The 18,747-nt window shown below is 40.6% G+C and overlaps 2 protein-coding genes across 5 annotated transcripts in view; one reads left to right on the top strand and one right to left on the bottom strand.

Moving 5' to 3' along the window:
* Window positions 1-1,120: 1,120 nt before the first annotated feature.
* On the bottom strand, window positions 1,121-2,873 carry ZAR1L (zygote arrest 1 like). The gene is made up of 4 exons (XM_049822932.1): window positions 2,259-2,873; window positions 1,904-1,996; window positions 1,681-1,755; window positions 1,121-1,264 (listed from the first exon to the last, which is right to left on the bottom strand). Exons 1-4 carry the CDS (start codon window positions 2,871-2,873, stop codon window positions 1,121-1,123), a joined length of 927 nt encoding a protein of 308 aa, XP_049678889.1.
* Window positions 2,874-6,549: 3,676 nt separating this feature from the next.
* Window positions 6,550-18,747, top strand: part of BRCA2 (BRCA2 DNA repair associated) — a 40,964-nt gene continuing 28,766 nt past the window's right edge. For 2 of the 4 annotated variants that reach the window (XM_049822895.1, XM_049822897.1), the window contains exon 1: window positions 17,635-18,641. In XM_049822895.1, coding sequence (XP_049678852.1) covers window positions 17,708-18,641 — 934 coding nt within the window. In that variant the 5' untranslated portion in view covers window positions 17,635-17,707. Of the gene's footprint in view, window positions 6,633-7,289; window positions 7,542-9,624; window positions 9,731-10,493; window positions 10,547-10,644; window positions 10,686-10,778; window positions 10,891-12,663; window positions 12,720-13,642; window positions 13,758-17,456; window positions 18,642-18,747 lie in introns of those variants that run through there. The other 2 variants (XM_049822894.1, XM_049822896.1) reach the window with 2 other exon arrangements.

Below are 18,747 nucleotides of genomic sequence, written 5' to 3'. Positions count from 1 at the left end.
CAACTCACTACCAACCAAACCCCAAGGGCGCTTTCCGATGAGCTGCCCCCCAGCCAGGCAGTCCCCTGTCCGTGTCGCTGCAAAGGGTTCTCCCAGTCCAGGGGCAGGAATTTCTTCAAAGACCTCCAGCTGTTCCTTCCACCCTAAAGTATTCTGTGGTTCTTCACAGATATAACAAAACCCATGATGTAACCATCTAGCTTTCTTAACATCATTTCTAAACTACAGGTAGAATAGAAATCAGTATATCCCCAACAACGTCTCACTGAAGTCTTAGGACAACGCAACCTGCAGTAATGCCCCAGTGTGCTTCTACACCACCAGTACTTTAATTAGGATTCCCCTGACTGCATTGTCTCTATGAAAGCACATTCAGTTATTCCCTTCAGTTATATTCAAGCCACCTACCCTGGAGATACCTCACCTGACTGGAAGGCTTCCGAGGCACAAACCTGTATTTGAATCAGGGGCACAGGGACTTGTTCTGCCTCTTTTGGAACACATTAAGTCTAGGGAATTTGTTATACTCCAGCCCAGATACCCCAGCTCTAAAGGTTTTTCCCCTCTTCACCTGGAAAACACATGAAGCTTACACTTTTCCTTCCTGTGTTACAGCCATAGCCTGTGCTGGCATACAGCCTTTGATTATCAAACTGCTGTGATTCTCTTTTTTTTTTTTTTTTTTAAATACATTTGACAGAGGCAGTGTGAGGAGACTCTTGCAGATGCATTTACCCCAGACCTTATGCTCCAGAATGTTCACATCTTCCACACTACCTGAGTCTGAGTGACTGAAGGAAAAACTTGCTATTGCAGTTTTAACCTTAGCATGCCCAAAGGCAGACTAAAAACAAAAGCCATTTTCTTCAGGAAATCAAATAGTTTGTTTCCTTCTAGATACACTTTCCTCTTTCATCCCAGCAAGATGAAACCAAGATGTAACAAATTAGTGCAGACTTTTATTGAATTTTATTCACAGCCTATATACAATGAATTTATATCCTTCATAAATAATACAAAAGTCTTTATCCATTATCCAATGCCAGGTCAAAAGCCTAAAGTCAAAACATTGCAGGAGACTGACAAAGTGCAAAGTGCAAAACAGCAGAGGGCACGCAGGTCAGACAATGTATTTGAAGCTGTAAGTGTTATCACAGGACAGCCTCTTGCCTTTGCAGCGGCCACAAAGTTCTTGGCGATGAGGTCGCTTGAGATCAATGTGTCTCTTCTTCTGAGGGCAGGAACAACGAGTCTTTGAACAGGTCTGAAGAAACAAGACATTTCGTTAGTAGTAGATGAAAGGTGCTCACTTCACGTTAGACTGACATTTAGTTTTCCTTAATCATAGCAACACATTTGGGCTGATACATTTAAAAGAGCTTTTGTGGTAAAAACCCTGCAGAGTTAAGCTGCAAAAGCCTTCTCACCTAGAAGCACAAACAAAACCCTACCCTGTGTGTAGCTGGGTGTAAGACTATATGAACACAAAACCTTTCATGTAAGCTGTCTGCAGGAAGAGGAGTCCTATCCCTTTACACCTTTCCCAAATAACATTTCTTAGTACTTTCATTGAAGCAAGTTCTCTTCCAGATAAAGTCAGTATCTAATTCAGCAACTGTAAACTATTAGAGGGTGTGACAAACTCTGGCAGTCTTACTAGGATACAGCAATCTAACTTACCTGGCACTGGATCGCTTCCACTCGATAGGGATTGAAGGCCTTTTGGCACTTGCGACAGTGCTGCTTGAAGTACACCTGGAAAAAAGCAAGTTCTCAGTTACTATAGAGACTTACTCAGGGTGTTCAGTTCAGGTACCTAAATTCATGCTAAAACATCTGATTTGTTATAGATTTGGTGCCATTCTCACAAAGCCTCCGGAGCAAGAAATGACTTGTTAACTACCTTGTTGCTTCCAGAAATGCACCACACGTAAGCACTCTCCCATCTGGTCTTGCAGTCTTTACAGTGGAAATAGCCGTACTTCTGCTCCAAAAACTGCAGAGAGAAAGTTCACTGAGCAGCCCCCAGCACCGCAAGAAGGCCCAGCCCAGCTCCCTCGTTACACCACCTGCTTTCAGGAGGCTCCACTGCTGCAAGAGCAGCCAGGGTGGGGACCACCATACCTTCTGCTCCTCAAGAGCAGGTTTCTCTCCAACCTGTTTCACAGCTCGCCCTCCCACGCATCCCTCTTTACCCAGCATGGGCTGTGGCAGGTCCCAGCCTCTCTTCAGGCCCCATTTGTCCCCAAACTGCGCACCTGGAAGGCAGCCCGGTGTCTGGGGGCTGCCGCCGCCTCCTCCTGTGGCATCTCTGCTGCCTCCTCGCTCAGCAAAGCAGCCTCTGCCTGACCCTCCTGCTGCTCTCTGCTCCCCTCCTCCGCCACCTTCTGCTCCTCAAGCTTCATTTCAGAGCCATCTTCCTTCTCCTGGGGTCCAGCAGACTTGGGCAACGTGAAGAGGCGACGGTGGTCCGGCACGGGCGAGTAGAGGGCAAGGCGCCCTTGCGCACGGAGGGCGGCAGGGATAACGGGGCAGCCGACGGGCAGCGTGCACAGCCCCAGCGAGCACTGCACGGCGGCGTCGGCCCGCAGGCTCACCTGCACGCCCACCTCCTTGGTGTTGGCCCAGCGTGGCCGCGGCATCAGCCCGGGGCTCACCTGCGAGAGCAGGGCCTGGAGCTGGGCCCGTCGGTAGCCGTCCAGGTAGTCAGAGGGCACGGGGGTGAGGGACCCCCCGAGGAAGGGGCTGATGCTGCTGCTCTTGCTCTGCTTCCAGCTGGGCTGCTTCACCGCCTGGTCCCCGCTGCGGCTTGGTGTGAGGCTGCCCCTGAAGCTCTGGTAGGTGCTGAAGGGGGGATAGACAAAGCCCTCCATGGTCATAGTTGCAGAAAAGTCAGTGCTGGTTGCCTCCCTGCCCTGTCTTTATCTCACCTGGAGAGCTGCTGCTAATTGTTTCTAATTGATGGGGAAATTGGCCCCAGCCTTGTGGGGCTGGCTGGGGACGATCGATGGCGAAGGGAGGGCTGCGGGACTGCCCTCACCTCCTCCGCTCCCAGAGTTTTTCCCCGGTGGTTGAGCTGAAGCAGGAGCCGACATGTTTCTAAGCGTGCTGCGCGGGAAGCCTGGACATGCAGACCATGAAGCCTCTGTTCCGGCCATCACACACAGGATTTCCCTTCCTTACCTCATTGAGACCTTTGCAGAAGGTCGAAGCCTGTGCCGCTCGCCCTGCTCGTGGAGGCTTTCGTCTGTGATTTCAGGTAGGAAGCGCAGCCACAGGGCTAGAAGCTGCAACAAGAAATCCAGAGCTGAACGGACTCTCGGTTGGTTGGGTAGCTGTAAATCGGTGAAGAGCTTGACAGAGCTGTGTAAGCCCCGAGAAGCAATCCGTGCTCAAAAAGTGGCACATCTCTGCAAGACCCTGTAAAGATGAACAGATGTAATTCAGCCGTAGCTGGGACAACCACGGCTTTCATAGTGAGGGGAAGCCTGCTCGCTCACAAGTCCTCCTGTTCATGGTCTCAAGAGAAGGAAAAGTGGGGGTGGGAGAATAACAAAGCCCCAAACTGGGTACCTCACAGACAACTGAGCAAAGGAAGTCTTTATCGGTATTAAAAGGTCCGAGCATCCCCCATTGCTCCATTACTTAGGGACTCTAAGTGCAGCTTTTCTATCAACTGGATTGGTTTAGGAAAAGATGGGATATACTTCAGTTTGTATAACGCTCCAGAGGGAAAACAGTTATGCTGGGAAAAGTGGCTTAATACCTGTATAATGAAATAAATGTTAGCAATACAAGCACTTACACATTAGACTAATAGTCCTTCTTCCATAATTACATCACTTTAGTTCAATTCTAAGGTAATACAGTTAAAATCATATAATTAAATCACCCAAACTGTGTATGTGAGTCCTTAGAGACTGCAGAATCCCCAAATCCCTGGACCTGCTGCGATGTGAAATAGTTTCTTTGCATGACTCCTCACCACCTTTATAAAAGCATTGCATTATGAAATTCAATGGGCCAACAAGATAAGGACTAGAGAAGGACTGATAGGGATGATGTCTTTAAACATTCACAGCATATTTGAGAAAGATCCTTTCAAGTGTCTGAAATAAATCTGTAAGAAACAACATTTTTATGGAACAAAAAAGGGTTGAGATTCAGGAAACACACATTCATCGTAGTTAAAAGCACAATGGTTCAAGGCTCCGTGTTACGCTTGGGTTTTCAAAGCACTGTCTGTACCAACTGAAAGCAAAAACAGGCTATCGAGATGACCAGGTTAAAACTTAGGACTGCAGTGTGGCTGCAAAAAAAGTAAGTTGTTAGGGTGCATTGGGAGGTGGGTGGAGATCAAACTGGAAACTACGTGCCATCATTCAAAACAATGTTGTGGCTTTCTCTAAAATGCTTTGGGAAGAACCAGCGATGGCAGCAACCCAGAACACTGCAGGATTGGAAGTTAGAGAAGTTTGTTGAAAGGAGGTGGGACATGGAAAAATTATTGTATGAAGAGGCACCGAAGAAGGTGACAGATAAGTAAGTAGGTGGTGTGATAAAACTGTAAAGTAAGGACTGGTACGGAGAGGTAGGAAGACACCGCTTTGTAACACAAAAGCAGATGAACATCTGGCTAAAATGAAGGATGGCTAACTCAAAATCAGTGATAGGAAGAATTTTCCACCCAGCTTGAAGTTATTTTATGGACTCATTGCTGAGGCTAAGAGTTTTGTATCAGGAGTCAAAACAGGAATGAACATGTATTGAGGATAATAATAACCTCTTTATCCACCCAACCTGAAGTTATTTTACGGACTCGTTGCTGAGGCCAAGAATTTATCAAAATGGGAGTAGACATGTATATGGTATTAGTAATATTCTCTTTATTATAAACACCAACAATGATAATAATTTCATGTGTCAAGGCCTACAAAACCACCTAAAAAGATGGGGTTCAGACCTCCGCAGGCAACGGCACTCCATCACCGTACTGCTGCCCACCGTAAGATTTCTGGAGCCTTTTCCTGGGACGCTGGCACTAACTGCTATGAAAACAGTACGATGGAATATGCCACCCTTGGATGCGATACTTCCATTTCTCGTGTGCGTGGGGACGCGTGAACTAAAGCAGCTGGATGTGACCGCAGGCGCGGCACACTCCCTTCGTTGCCAGAAAGCAGCCGGGGAGGGAAAGCGTTTAGGAAACACGCCGCGCTCCCTCCGCCGGCGGCTCCCTCCCCCGCACCGCTCTCCGTCGCCCTGTTGTCGTGGAAGGAGGGCTGGGCTGGGCTGAGCTGGGCAGGACGGAGCGGGGCTCCGCTCCCCGAGGCGGGCCGGCGGCCGCCCTCAGGCCGCCTCCTTCCCCTCACGCAGGTGGGCCGGGGAAGGCGGGAAGGGCGGGCGCTTTCAGTGCGCAGGCGCCTTGGGGAGGGGAGGGGGGGGTGTTGGCGCCAAGCTTCGAACGGGGCGGCCGGGCCGCCTCAGCGGGGGAGGCCGGGCCGCCTCGCGTGTGAGGCGATGCTGAGGCCGCCGTGCTGCCCGAGGGAGGTAAATGTCCCGTCTGTGGCTCTGCCCTGCGCTGGGAGCTGCCCCTTTGCTTGGGGGAGGGTGGTCGGGGGGCGTCCCTGCTGCCCCTTGAGGATTCAACCCCGCTGTGTGTGGTGGTGGTGGGGGGTCGCCTCCCGCTGCCGCCCTTCTCCTCACAGCCTGCGCGGGGGTTTGCGGTTACCGGCCTGCCGGGGTTGGGGTTAGGGGCTCGTCCTCGTCCTCTGAGGCCCCTCGGGGTGACCCGGTGGCGGCCTCACAGGCAGCGCTCCGTGCGTGGGCGGTTGCCCGGCAGGAGCTGTCTCCCCAGCGTGGATAGGTCGCTTCGCCTTTTAAAACGTACTTCTGAGGCAATTTAAATTTCTTGACTTTCTGTCTTAGGGTAGCTTTCACCCTTGTTTTTTAAACGCCTGTCTTTCCTATCGTTTTGGTAGGGCACGTGCGTAAGAAACGGCCATCGCCTCAGAAACTGATTTTACAGTGGAAACAATAAATGCGTTGAAGTAAACAGGGAAGTTCCTGTGGCAATCTTACTTATGCCTGTTTTTTAATAGAACTGTGAAACTGGCAATGTCTGCTCCCCTTGAAAGCAATTTTAAATCAAATTCTTGGCACTTAAGTTGTAATGGTTGTGAGAGTTTATAAGTAATAATGTATATTCTTTCCTAACATATAGTAGTGAGTGTGGATTTTTTATTTGTGTTTTAAATACCTCAGAACGGTGTTCTGACCATTCCATCTTGATTTTTCTCCTGTATCTGCTGAGTGTTTTTATCATCTCTGGTATAATTCCCTATGCTGCTCTTGTCTGTTTTTTTCATACCTTGTTCATCATTGCGGTGTTTGAACACAAGTATCACGGTCCTAAAGCTAAACGTGTTGGGTTATGACACACCTACCAAGAAATGCAGGAAAGCAGACTTAAGACTTGCAGCCCCATGGCATTAGAATAGCACTGTGTGAAACTGTTCTCTTATTTCTTCTCAGGTTTTTCAACAGTAATGTTATGGATGAGAAAATGGCTTGCAAACCTGTGGAAAGACCAACTTTCTTTGAAATATTTAAGGCACGTTGCAGTGAATCAGGTACAGCTCCTCCACAGTAAATAATTTTTAGTAGGGTTGCTTTCTGGACATTGATGTTTTATACACATCTGCTTTATGTTCCACAGAAAAGCATTATGCAACTTGTTAGCTGCTCTTCTTGCCCCAAATGTGTATTTGCTAATATCGACTTGTTTATATATTTCTTTAATTTTTTATTTGTAGCTTTTTTCACAATGTGTGCTCAGTTACTTTTTTGTACCAGTTTTTTAGCTGTGGCCTCCTTGTGTACCCGCATGCAGACCAGGTTTAGTCTTTTGCCAAATGCACCTGTAGTAGTGTAATTTATTAATGTTAAAAGGAACCTGTTTAACTTGCCAGTCTGAATAAAATAAGAAATGATAAACTAAAAGCCAGAGGTACACTTTTAATTTTAAACAAAATGGATGTTTATCTGCTCTTTGGTTAGTTTTATTAATGGTCTGAGAATTTGGGCAGGCATTCTTTTATACTTTGTGGGTATCGGAGTTCAAAGCTATCTAGAAACAAAATAAACAGAAGTATGACAATGGAAGGAGCAATGGGTTTTGCTGCTAGCATTTAAATGCCTAATGTATTTTCACATCCTGTATGGAGGATCCTTTTTTCCTTTTTTCTTTTTTCCTTTTCATGCGGTTTTCTGTATGTTTTTCTTCATAGACTTAGGGCCTATCAGCCTCAACTGGTTTGAAGAACTCAGTGCAGAAGCACTCCCGTATGAGCCTAAACTGTTAGGAGAACTTGATGGTCCCTTTGGCTGGCTTGATCAAACATCTTTTAAAACTCCAAGGGCAAAACCCTCTACGTACAGTCAGCTGGCATCAACTCCGCTGATTTTTAAAGAACAAAATGCAATATTGCCACCTTATTCTTCTCCTGGAAAAGAACTGGATGAGAAAAAAATAGGAGCAAGTGAGTAATTTTTATTTATATTTTTTAAAGTGGTACTTAAAGGCTGCTTGTGCCCTCCAGAAGCAAGAGACTGTCTTTTTTTACCTTTTGTTGTTGTAGCTGATGATTATTAATTTAATAGATAATGCTACTGCAGAAATTTTATAACTAAAAAAACTTACCTTAGTAGGCTTCTGAAGACCACCTATAAAAATGCAGAATTAATCTTAATAATGAATTCAGCCTTGCAATAAACTGGTAATGTATATGCAAAGTGCCCTGTACAAAAGATATTGTCATGGTCCTATTACTCTAAATACTGTTAATATAAGGAGCATAAGAGCTTATTAGTGTAACCTCTTGACAGAGTCAGGGTGAACTTTTTTAGCAGTCTGATTTTTGTTTTATGCAAAATCTCTGAAAATCTTTTCAAGAGAGAGAATGGTGCTTATTGTGCTGAAATGTGAGGCAATCTATAGGGCACTCCTTAACCTTTCTTAGAAAGATTTAGAAGCACTAGGCTCTGAGTTAGTAGAACTGTAAGTCATGGAAAGAAGTTACACTTTTCCATTTATAAACAAGGAATTCTACCACTTTTATGAGGTACTTTTCATTACATTGTTTCCAAATCCCACGTACATCTTGAAAGTACATGTAACACTGCTCCTTTTTGATGTACCTGCAAGCCATAGTACCTATGCTCCTTGGAAAGAGAGAAGAATTTTTTCTGTGGAGAATGTATGCAAGACTGTATACAAGAATCTTTTCTGTGGAGGAATATCTAACCCCATTCCTGCAATATCCAGTTTGTACATCTACTGTGTCTGTGCCCTTCTAACAATAAGATAAGCTTTTCTAACCAGGTTACAGACAAACACAAAAAACTCCTTTTATTACCAGAGTTCTTCTGAGATCCTAAAGCAAAGTCTTTAAAGGTATAGAACTGTGCTACTTTTCAAATATTCTATAGGAGCAAGGTTATAAAGTATATTGTTACCCTGTCTGTTTTTCTTAAGTTTACTGCTGAACTTCTGCTCAACTTGTTCTCAGCTGAGAACATGTTTCCTCTAAATTTAGCTATTTGGACTTTCACAGTGTTAAGTCCCTAGTGAATTCTTGGTAGCATTTCATAAATTGCAAACAAAGGAGCCTTATGATTCTTCTGCTTCAAAATGGTTACTTTTACTCTGTGTTTGTGCGTGTGGATGTTTGTATACACTCCCTAGGGAAGGGAAGATGACTATTACCAAAGTTTACCTGTGGCTGGCCTGAGGTCCTCTCCTAGCGTTCTTGGTTAGAGCCAACTGGCTTGTGTACCTAGGTTTTACTCTTGTGGAAACAAGAGCGTGAGTGGAAGCTGATGGATTTCACCCTGGTACGGTACTGAGATGCAGCTGTGCTGTGCATGTGGACTCAGGAACTCAGAAGCAGAGAGAAGTGCAGAAACCTAGGTGTAATTTCTGATATGGAAGTTGTTTGGATATTTCTGAGTAGGAATTCTTTTGAGTAGTTGCTTGTTCACAGGAGAGGCTCACTGTTCAGAGGATTCTGCTGCTTTGGTGGGCATGCTTTTTCTCTTTCCTGGAGATGCATAGCATATAAATAGCTACTGCTGTCAGTGACAGTGCCTCCACTAGCAGTTCCAGAAAGAATTTTTGCTTTATGCTGCTTATTCAAAGCAAGAAGTGTTACATCTTAAGTAAATTTGAAGGAAAGCTGGTACAAATGCATGTTTGCATGTATTGAGTTTCTCCTAAGAATAACTTCTGCAATGGCAAGAAAGGCACAATACAGTATATTAAAACTGAAGTGAAATATGTGACTTGAATAATATCAAGGAAATATACTGACACACATCTATATCAAGTGGATAAAGTGACATAATGAGGTTTTTTTGGTTATGCGTTTGAAATGTGCTTAGCATTGTTTGGATATGGAATTTGAACGTTCAAAACACTAGAGGAGAAAGTACTGTTGGGTTTTTTTACTAAAAATCAGATAGATGTTGCATAATTTTTTTTAAAGCTTGTCTTTAAACTTGAAAATCAAAACTGTTACTTGTAGTTTTGCAAAGTTGTATTGATTATTATATTCTGTGTTGTAGGCAGAGAGAATTTGATAAGCCCAGGTATCACAAGAAGAAAAATAGATCAAGAAAATGAAATACTTGCTTCTCCTCCTGGTGCCTGCCACAACTGCCTCGCTGCTAGGTACACTAAATATGTCAAGCAAAAAGCAATATTAAAGCCACCATATTTGATTGGTAGACTTTTTCAGAGCAGTGAATAATCTTGTATGTCTGGTATGTTTATGATACTTGCAGGTTGCTAAGTGAATTGAAGATAAAACACTAGCTAATTTTGAAAATTTCCCTGCTTCCAGGTGTTCTTCCTTTCTATTTTTCTACTGGTGTATAGCATTTATTGACTTTGTTTCAGCTTCTCAAATCCTCAACATCCGGCAAAAGAAAGAGTAGTAGTGATGTTTCATGTGCTTCTCAAGTAGTAATCTGTAAAGCTATTTACAATATTTACTGAGATTTTTTTAGTAATAGCCTTGATTTCTACAATTAAATGTATATATTTCAGATAAATCTGCTTGAAGTACTCATGTTGATGTAAGAACAGTTAAACATTTAGTTAAAATCAGTTAAGCAAATTTCCATAGTTTCATACGGCATATAAAGAAATGCGTGTTTATATTGAAATCTATTATGCTGTTTGTCAGACAAATCATCACTGAAAATTAACATTTCACAAAAGAAGCATTTTACAGTTTGAAATAAACTTACGGTGAGGTTTAAAATACTGACTGATGGTTAGGGAAAATCTACATTTTACTTAGGGAAATAGCCGTGATTGCAAAGAAAGAAAATAATGGAGGCCATAATATATGTTATGTCTGAAATATTTACTTATTTTCAGAAACTGGGAGGTGAAACTAATATTTCTTTTATTTTCTTTTATTTTGCAGTCCAACTATTTTAAGGAATACTTACAGAACACCTCAGAGAAGTAATATTCCTGGTTTGTGTTTTCACTTTCTGATTTTACAAAATATCTGTGGATATAAATCCTAGTGTCTTAGGTATTACTTAATGCCCTTATTACATAATGTTTTTTAGGACCATATGGGAGCTTGTTTTGCACACCAAAACTTTTGGAGGTAAATATTTTATTCCTGCATTCTGTTTTCTTTTTCATGAGCAGCACGTTTAGAATTCTACATAGAAATAATTATTGCTAAATATATTTCTAGGTCAGAACTCCAAAACGTATTTCTGAAAGTCTGGGAGCAGAAGTGGATCCAGATATGTCCTGGTCAAGTTCTTTAGCCACACCTCCTACACTTGGTGCGACAGTGATAATAGGTATTTCAAAAAATGAACAGTTGCTAAGGGTTAAAAACTTCTGGTTTTGACACTGGAAGTTCATTTAGCGTGAACTGATCTTTTTTATTTATTTTTTTTTAAATTAAGAAGGACAACACTCTTACGGTGATGCTTAGTGGGTGACTTTAAATAATGAGCCCTAAAAGGAAGAAATGAAGTTAAATGTGTCATTGCTTTTCAAAACTTTTCTTCCTTTGTATAAGGGATTAGGGAATATAAATTTAGAAATAATACAGCAAAGCATAGAAAGAGGATTAGATAATGATTGCTTTGCACTATCACAAAACCAGATACTATTAGGTTAAGTTATGTGAGTATGTTTATGAATTCTAAGGAGGTAGCCTATTGAGTAAACTTTCCAGCAGCAGTGCTGGCTTCAGCATTTTTAACCCCTCTCACTGTGCCTACCATCATACTGATGCAGTGAGACAGACGGAGATAACTGATCCAATTGAAGACCATATTTCCTGGGTTATTTGGACAGGGCAATTCCTGGACCTCGTTTACTGCACAGCTGCACAAACAGCTGTGCCAGCATAACTGTGACTGAGAATGAGTGGCTGATAACTCTTTAAGTGGCACTAGTGCTAAACATCAAGCCCTGACCTAAGGTGTTGCTGTAAGTGGGATTTCATTAACATATGATAAGCAAAACGAAATTTGACTTTATGATTTGTTGATGAGAACTTGAGAAAATAGGAAGACCTGGATGTCTGCTTACCTCCTGACACTGCTCTTTTTAATGTTGTTAAACTATCACTGTATAAAGCATGTAGAGCATATTAAGAACGCATGCAAGAATTGGTCACAGCAACAAGCCTGCCAGAGTTCAAGGAGCATCCAGATGACACTCTTAGTCATACCATTCAGTTTTCGGTAGTCCTGCGAGGAGCAGGGAGTTGGACTCAGCGATCCTTATTGGTCCCTTCCAACTTGAGATATTCTACGATTCCTCTTTTGGCAGGGAGGGGGTGGTACTATTCACAAGGCTACCAAGTTGTGCCATTTTGGGTGTTCATTGGTTCAGAATGACGTGACCTGAAAAGGAAGGCTGGGGAAAGTATCCATGGCTTAATGTTGTTTTTCTGGGAGATAGGTTGTGGTTTGAGCTCTCCTTCTCATTCTCCCACTTCCTGGATAAGCCTCGTATTTTATGGTGGTGATGCCCACTCTCTGCCATCTGGCACCTGTAAAAGGGAAGACTGAGTCATTTGGCTGCCCCGTGGAACCTACATGCCATGTCTATGAAATGTGTTATTTGAATATACTGCTCTTTAGGCATCTTAAAAATAGGGTTCACTTTCTCCTATTGTAATGTAGGTGAAAAGATATTACTGTTCCTGTGGGAGGAAATGGGAAAAGCCAAATTCTTGTCAGAGGCTTGAAGATCTCATCCAGATCCTTTGACAGAAAAAATTAGAGAGTACTGCCATGAATAACTGCTGGAAAGGGGAATGGTAGCGACGGTGGGCTCAGGGCAGTAACCAGTCTACCTACACAGCAGCAACTGCAACCCATGATTTAGAGCGTTTGATGCTGTTATGAAACCGCTTTTGTACACTGTCCCTCAGCCTTACCTGTAGGACTTGTTAGTTAGAACTTTTGGTTAGTTTTTAGTAGATTTTTGTTTACAGATTTCAGTTGCATTTAAAATGATCTAAAGAAAACACTCCCGAAACACAACCATATTTGAACACACTCAGCAAATTGCTTAGGAGCAAATGAATTGACTTGTCTGTCTGTCTTCTAAAGCTAGAGAGAATGATTCTGTTTCTGGAGCAAAGCAACAGGATGAAAGAGCTGAGATAGTAAGTAGTTTTAAGAGGTATGCTGTTCTTTAATTTCAGTTAAGCTATTTAGTTACATGTTTATGTTCCTTGAGCCAAGAATAAAAAATTCTGTCATTTTCTTTCTAAGCCCTCCTATCTGGCTATTTTTAAAAGTTACCGTTCACAAAACTAAACTTGCAAAACCTGGCTGTAGACTGTATTTTCACAAATAACCCCCTTTGAGGAATATTTTTGCTGTGTTTTTTTAAAAAAATAAAATTACTTGGGCATAGTGGCAGTGGGAGTCATTCAAAAAGAAATCAAACTTAGGAATTGCAATATGCTACTTATGAGGATTGACTTGTTTATTTTTCTTCCTCTTTTGTCTAAGTTTTGGGAGTTGTTATTTGGTTTATATTGTCCAATAACTTCTTGTGCTCAATCACTATACCAAAAGTTGAAATTGAGTATTAATTTCAGTCTTTTGATATTGTTAGGAAAGGGAGTGTTCCTGCAAAATTGTAATTTTACTCTGTGTATATGAAAGCTGTTTGATTATTCAGACTGAAAACTGAGAATGGCACTAAGGATTCAATTATAAATTACATTTGATTCTTAACTACCTGAAACTTACAGTTAACAAACTGTTACAAGTTAAAATAAGCAAAATGTCTTTCTCCTTCCTCATACCTCCTTTGTTCCTTTGAGAGGCTTGCTTATAGTAAACTGCTGAATCCCTTTGCTGCCCTTAAATTGTTTATAGAATGAACCTGCTTTGCATTGAGAAAGGGGGTTATTTGCTTATTTATTTTCAAGTGTACCTGTGAAAATATTACCTTTTATTTTAAGAGATGAGGAATTATTCAGATATTGCAGTAAATGTTTAGAGTTGCTTGCTTTACTGTTAAAGTGACGCTTACTGCTATGTAATATCTATAACAGCTTATGTCTTTGGTTTACAGGTTTTGCACAACTCCTTTTCCAGCCATGATAAATGTCCTGGGACGAGTTATGCAAGCATGCTGTCCATACCAGAGACAGTAAAGCTCAATGCTGAAGATGACATCAAAGATTCTGGTATGTGTTGATACTTTACTACTGAGTACACTGTGAATCAAGACTGAGGCTAAAGTTACATTGTATGTCTTGAGCTGATCCTATGGCTTATTTCCTCTGACAGCTGTCTACTCCCAGTTCCTGAATTGATTTGACTTTGTAAAACTAATCTAGCCTTAAAAAAGGGAATCGGTTTCTGCTGAGTTAGTGAATTAAATCAGGTTACCATGCCACTGGATGAAAACCAGATTAGTACTGGTGTTAGGCGTGAGACTGTATGGGACAGCTGAGAGAGAAAATGGTACAGGCTGAAGGGGGAGCAAGACTACTACTTCTGGCTATTGAATAGGTTTCGCTTTATCATGAAGTTTCACCCCAATACTCATTATTCTGTGGTGAGCTTGTTTTTTAATCTTGCTAAATCCTTTCTTCATTTACTTCATCTATTAGTAGTTCAAAACCTGACAAACCCTTTAGGAAAAAGAAATGAATTTTTTTAAATGTATGCAGAAAATACTCAGCCAAGGGAATAAAATGTTTTCATTCTATGTTCTTAGATCATGTTAGTGAACAAGTGAAAATGTACACTTCAGTGTGAGCTTTTTGAATTTTGTTGAGAAATGATGGCAGAAGGGAAGAATATTAACAGATATTTGTTCAGCATGTGTGGGGGTAAAAGGCTGTTGTAGAGATTGACACAGGCTAGACAGGACGATATATCCTTAGGATTGTATGTCTCCGAATTGAATGGACTGTCCTAAAAATATCTTTTGATCATACATGTAGGAATTGTGAAAGCATCAGTTTAGAAGTTGACCGGGGGGGGGGGGGGGGGGGGGGGGGGGCTGAGAATGCTGGGGTCAGGGACCCTTGTTGTTTGCAGAATGATATATACTGCTATTTTTCTATTGTAGGCTCAAACATGCTGAGAACAGTGTAGTTGGTAACAAACATATTTGAGTAATCTGTAGTCAGTAAAATACTTTCAGAAATTAAGGACCCATTAATGTCCTGTTCTGTGTTCCAACGTGGTTTATTACATCCCATACCATAGTAGAAAAGGTTAGTTAAAACAATGTCTATGAGTAAAAATAAGAGGAAGAAACCCATTTCTTTTAAAGTACAAAATGACTTTTGCAAAGGTGTCTTCCCTTTTTGATAATAGTTAACTTGGCACTTGGCACCTCCACGTTTGTATCTTTCAAGTGTTGGTTTTCTCTGGAGTAGTGTTGTATGATCATGAAAGGCTATCAGTTTTATTAGGTATATATTTTGTATGTAAGAAAATGGGAGAGATCATAATACTGCTTTGAATACATGATTTTAAGGATATGAAGAGATTCTTCATATTGTGCAAGTTGTGTCCTTAACAGTGAGACTGAATATATGCACTCAGTCCAAAGTACAAGAACTACCAAATATTTCAAAGATTTTTTTTTTATGGATTTTTGGGGGTTTTACTTATAATAATTGGGGGGAAGAGGAAAACTTTTAAACTGTTTTACATTTAGTGTAACCATGGACTGCAGGATGTGCACTGTCATGAATTAACACTTTGGAATTTCACAAAAGGAGCTCAATTTGCATATAGTTGTTAAGCATATTCATTTATAACCCAATCATTAATTATCCTAAGGTTCATATGCCTAGTTTAAGTAAGTCTAAGCCTGGTCATGGTAACATGAAGATTTAGGCAGCTGGCCCTTGTAGCAGAACTCACAGCTGTGCTGTAGGTATATAACCTGGATTCAGAGTTATGATTCTTCAAATATATTGTAATCAGCATGTTGACTAGGAAGCTATTTAAATTGAAAAATTAATGGGAAACATGGAATTCTGTAACATTTTAGATATTTTACCCTGGCCTGTTGCCCAAAATTTAATATTTAAACTCTTTAATTCCTAAAACAAAATGATGTAATTCCGTCCCTTTATAACCCTGATCAGAGTAATTGGTTCATCTTTAACCTCAGTGTCTAGAACTATTCATGATGTCAGAGAAATGGGTTCAATACTCTTTGCTTATAAGGATTGCAACCTGAAATTTGGCAATATGTTCTAACAATCAGTCAATATGTGACTCCAGAGCAGAAACATCTAATGTTAAACCTCTTTTTTTCCTTTGTATTGTATTATTTACCCAGAAGGAGAGCCTCTGAGAAAACAAGTTAAGTAGTTATTGTCTAGTTAGGGAACTTACTGGGAAAACAGGAGAATTCTGTTGTTCAGTCTTCATTTTGGGGGTTGTCATTTCCCTGACCCTCTAGTGAGTTTAGAAGTCAAAATGAACGTCCCTGGTTTTTTTTATATTCCCCCACCCCCAGCATTGGGGTATTCAGTGTACAACCAGTATCTCTACAATCTTTCAGGTACTCCTGGTTTTCTTTTTTGATTAAAGGTAATGGCTCCTGTTTAAGTAAAAAGAAATGCAACCGTGTCTTTTTTAGAAAGCTCTGTTGACAAATTATTAGAGGATGAAAGGATGTGGACACAGAAGTTACTCCAGAGGAATGCCCTTCAATAATGGAAAAAGGACCTGCACACTCAATCTGTAGTGTTATTTTCTTCTTTTTGAGATCTTGTTTAGTGGTACCTTCTGCCACTCAGGCAAAAAATAGAAAGTAAAGAGAATGAGTAACTGTTCAAGAGATGTGATGGGAGAGGTGGTCTTATGCCTATAGTGTGGGCATGAACCCTTAATTATTACAAATAGTTGGATGTGTGTGGCCAAGTATTGGGAAATGTTCTATGGACTTCCAAATGGAAAAAAATCTTTTGGACACTACGTTATTTAAAAGTTCTAATAGGGAAAATAGCTCTACATTATAGAAATTGTACCTAAAAAAGGCTCATGGAAAAAGTTAAGCTATTGGTTATGTGCCCAAGGAAACCAGAGGACGAGGATGTTTTCTAGGTAATTCATTACAATTTCTTTGATATGAAAAAGCCTTAAAAAGTACTCTCAAAATAAAACCTACCTATCTCTTTGAACGTGAGATATTTTGATAGGTCAGTCTAGTTTCATACATTTGAGAAGGTAATGGTTTTATTTGGTATGTATAAGCTTTTAAGATTGTCTACAAAGTAGAGTTGAGGTTATTTTCCCCCACTGCATATTTCCATATGCAAAAAAATTCTCATTATTTTTCAAATATTTGTGCCAATCAACTTCTTAAAAACTTCCTAATCAGTTAAAAAAATTGAGTATCTTTTCTAAATCTTTCTAGATACTATACTATTCTATAGCAAAGTAAAAGACAGTTTAATAAATTAATCCTTAAATAACAGTTTGCTTAGGTCCCAGTTATAGACAAAAATAGGCAGCTTTTTAAGGTGTTTGGTGCCTACCATTTGGTCTAAATTTTCGTGGAAAAATTCTAAATGTTTATCTTGTAAAACTTACTACTCATTCTATCTGTAGGAAAAAAAAAAATCTTTCAAGACAGCTAGGTTTCATCCCTGCTTAACGACCATAGTCTCAGGAGGCCAGGGCTTCATGTATGTCCTTTGCTTCCCGTTTCCTCCAACAGCTGCTGTTGGAGAGTAAGCTACTTTAAAGACATGTAGATTTATCTTTCCAAACTCACTCCTGAGTAAAGGTAATTGCCATAAAGTTTAAAGCTATACTTACTTATAAAACCACTATGTTATTCCTAAGTTATTTCCTAAAACTTAATTTTTTACTTCTTTTCTTCTTCCCATCTTCTCTAAATTATTTAGAGTCAGAGATGTTAGATGGCTTATTTGGTGAGATGAATAGCTTTGAGGATACATTCAACATGCCTGCTAAGCCCAATGAACCTCTTCTGCTGATGCCATGTGCTCTGGATGCAGTAGAGAAATGTGAAATAAACACAGATAAAGCACAAGGAAAGGGGTATGTTCCTTCTGAGCAGTCCATCAGAAGAAAGATTGGCACTTCACAGGAAGTGAAAACAACTAGCTGGACTGAAAAAAGCCACTCTATTGAAATGAAGGATTCTTTACTCCAAAACACAGATGTAGATACAGGGTATGGTAAAGATGGCTGTTTAATTGGACACAAAATGGAACTGGAGTCACTTAGGATCACAGGAGATGTGCAAGGTTATAGAAAACACAAGTCATCTGAAAATGAGAAGCCTGTGAAAGAAGACGTGCAATCTTCATCAAGCCAGTGGTCTCAACTGAACTTATCTGATCTTGATGTAACTCACTTGGAAATGTCTATATGTAACTCTCCACCCTCTGATTTACATAGAGAGAAAAATCTAGAAGACAATTCAGTAGTAATGACCAAAGATGATGCTGTGGAAACATCTTTACTGAATACTTCGGGATTGATAAAAGCACAAAAGCTGTTGAGTGTTAATTTGTCAGAAAAGTGCTATGAAGTGAAAAACACTGAAAACAGCCTGACATCAGAAATAACTCCAGTAAAATCTGTGTCTCTGAGTGTTCAAGATCCAAAGTTAGTAAAAGGATGTGCAGCTGAGAAGGTTTCCAAAATGAGCTTCTTGAACTGTAATTCTTTTTTAATTGAAAGTACAAATGTCACAGAGTATTCTGTAGTCTATAATGGCAGCTTTTCCAAGCATTTAAAAGCAACTTCTAAATCTGTCATAACTGATGTTCTGTCTCACCCACTTGTGTGTAGTGCTGCATCTCCAGATAATTGCTATGACCTACATTTAACAAATAGTGACAATATTACAAAGTCTGGCTTTAAAAACCTAAATATGTTATCCAGCTTGAGAAAGAGATCCAGGAGATTTATTTACACGATAAATAATACTTTGCTGTATCAAGAAGAAAAAATGCAGAAAGAATTAACTTCTGAATTGCCTATTCATCCTGTATTACCACATCTGGATTCGGATTTGTGTGAATTTAAAGGTTGTCATGTGGCCAGTGTTGATGAGCAAGGTATATTATTAAGCTTTTCATCATTTATGGAGGATTCTGTATTTATTTATTAAGAACCATTTATGTAAATATTTCAGATAATATTGTGTAAAATCTTGTGTTTGAG

This window comes from Accipiter gentilis, chromosome 19, assembly GCF_929443795.1.
Source record: "Accipiter gentilis chromosome 19, bAccGen1.1, whole genome shotgun sequence".
Taxonomy (NCBI): Eukaryota; Metazoa; Chordata; class Aves; order Accipitriformes; family Accipitridae; genus Astur; species Astur gentilis.
Note: the sequence above shows the minus strand (reverse complement) of the source record. Positions and strands in the feature narration are given on the sequence as shown.

Bases quoted from the DNA above. Each gene is read 5' to 3' on its own strand.
- ZAR1L (XM_049822932.1), bottom strand. From the start codon at position 2,873: ATGGAGGGCTTTGTCTATCCCCCCTTCAGCACCTACCAGAGCTTCAGG. The intron at 1,997-2,258 runs GTGCGCAGTTTG...TTCTCTCTGCAG, and splicing joins GACACCGGGCTGCCTTCCAG to TTTTTGGAGCAGAAGTACGG. The intron at 1,265-1,680 runs GTAAGTTAGATT...TTGTTTCTTCAG, and splicing joins TGGAAGCGATCCAGTGCCAG to ACCTGTTCAAAGACTCGTTG.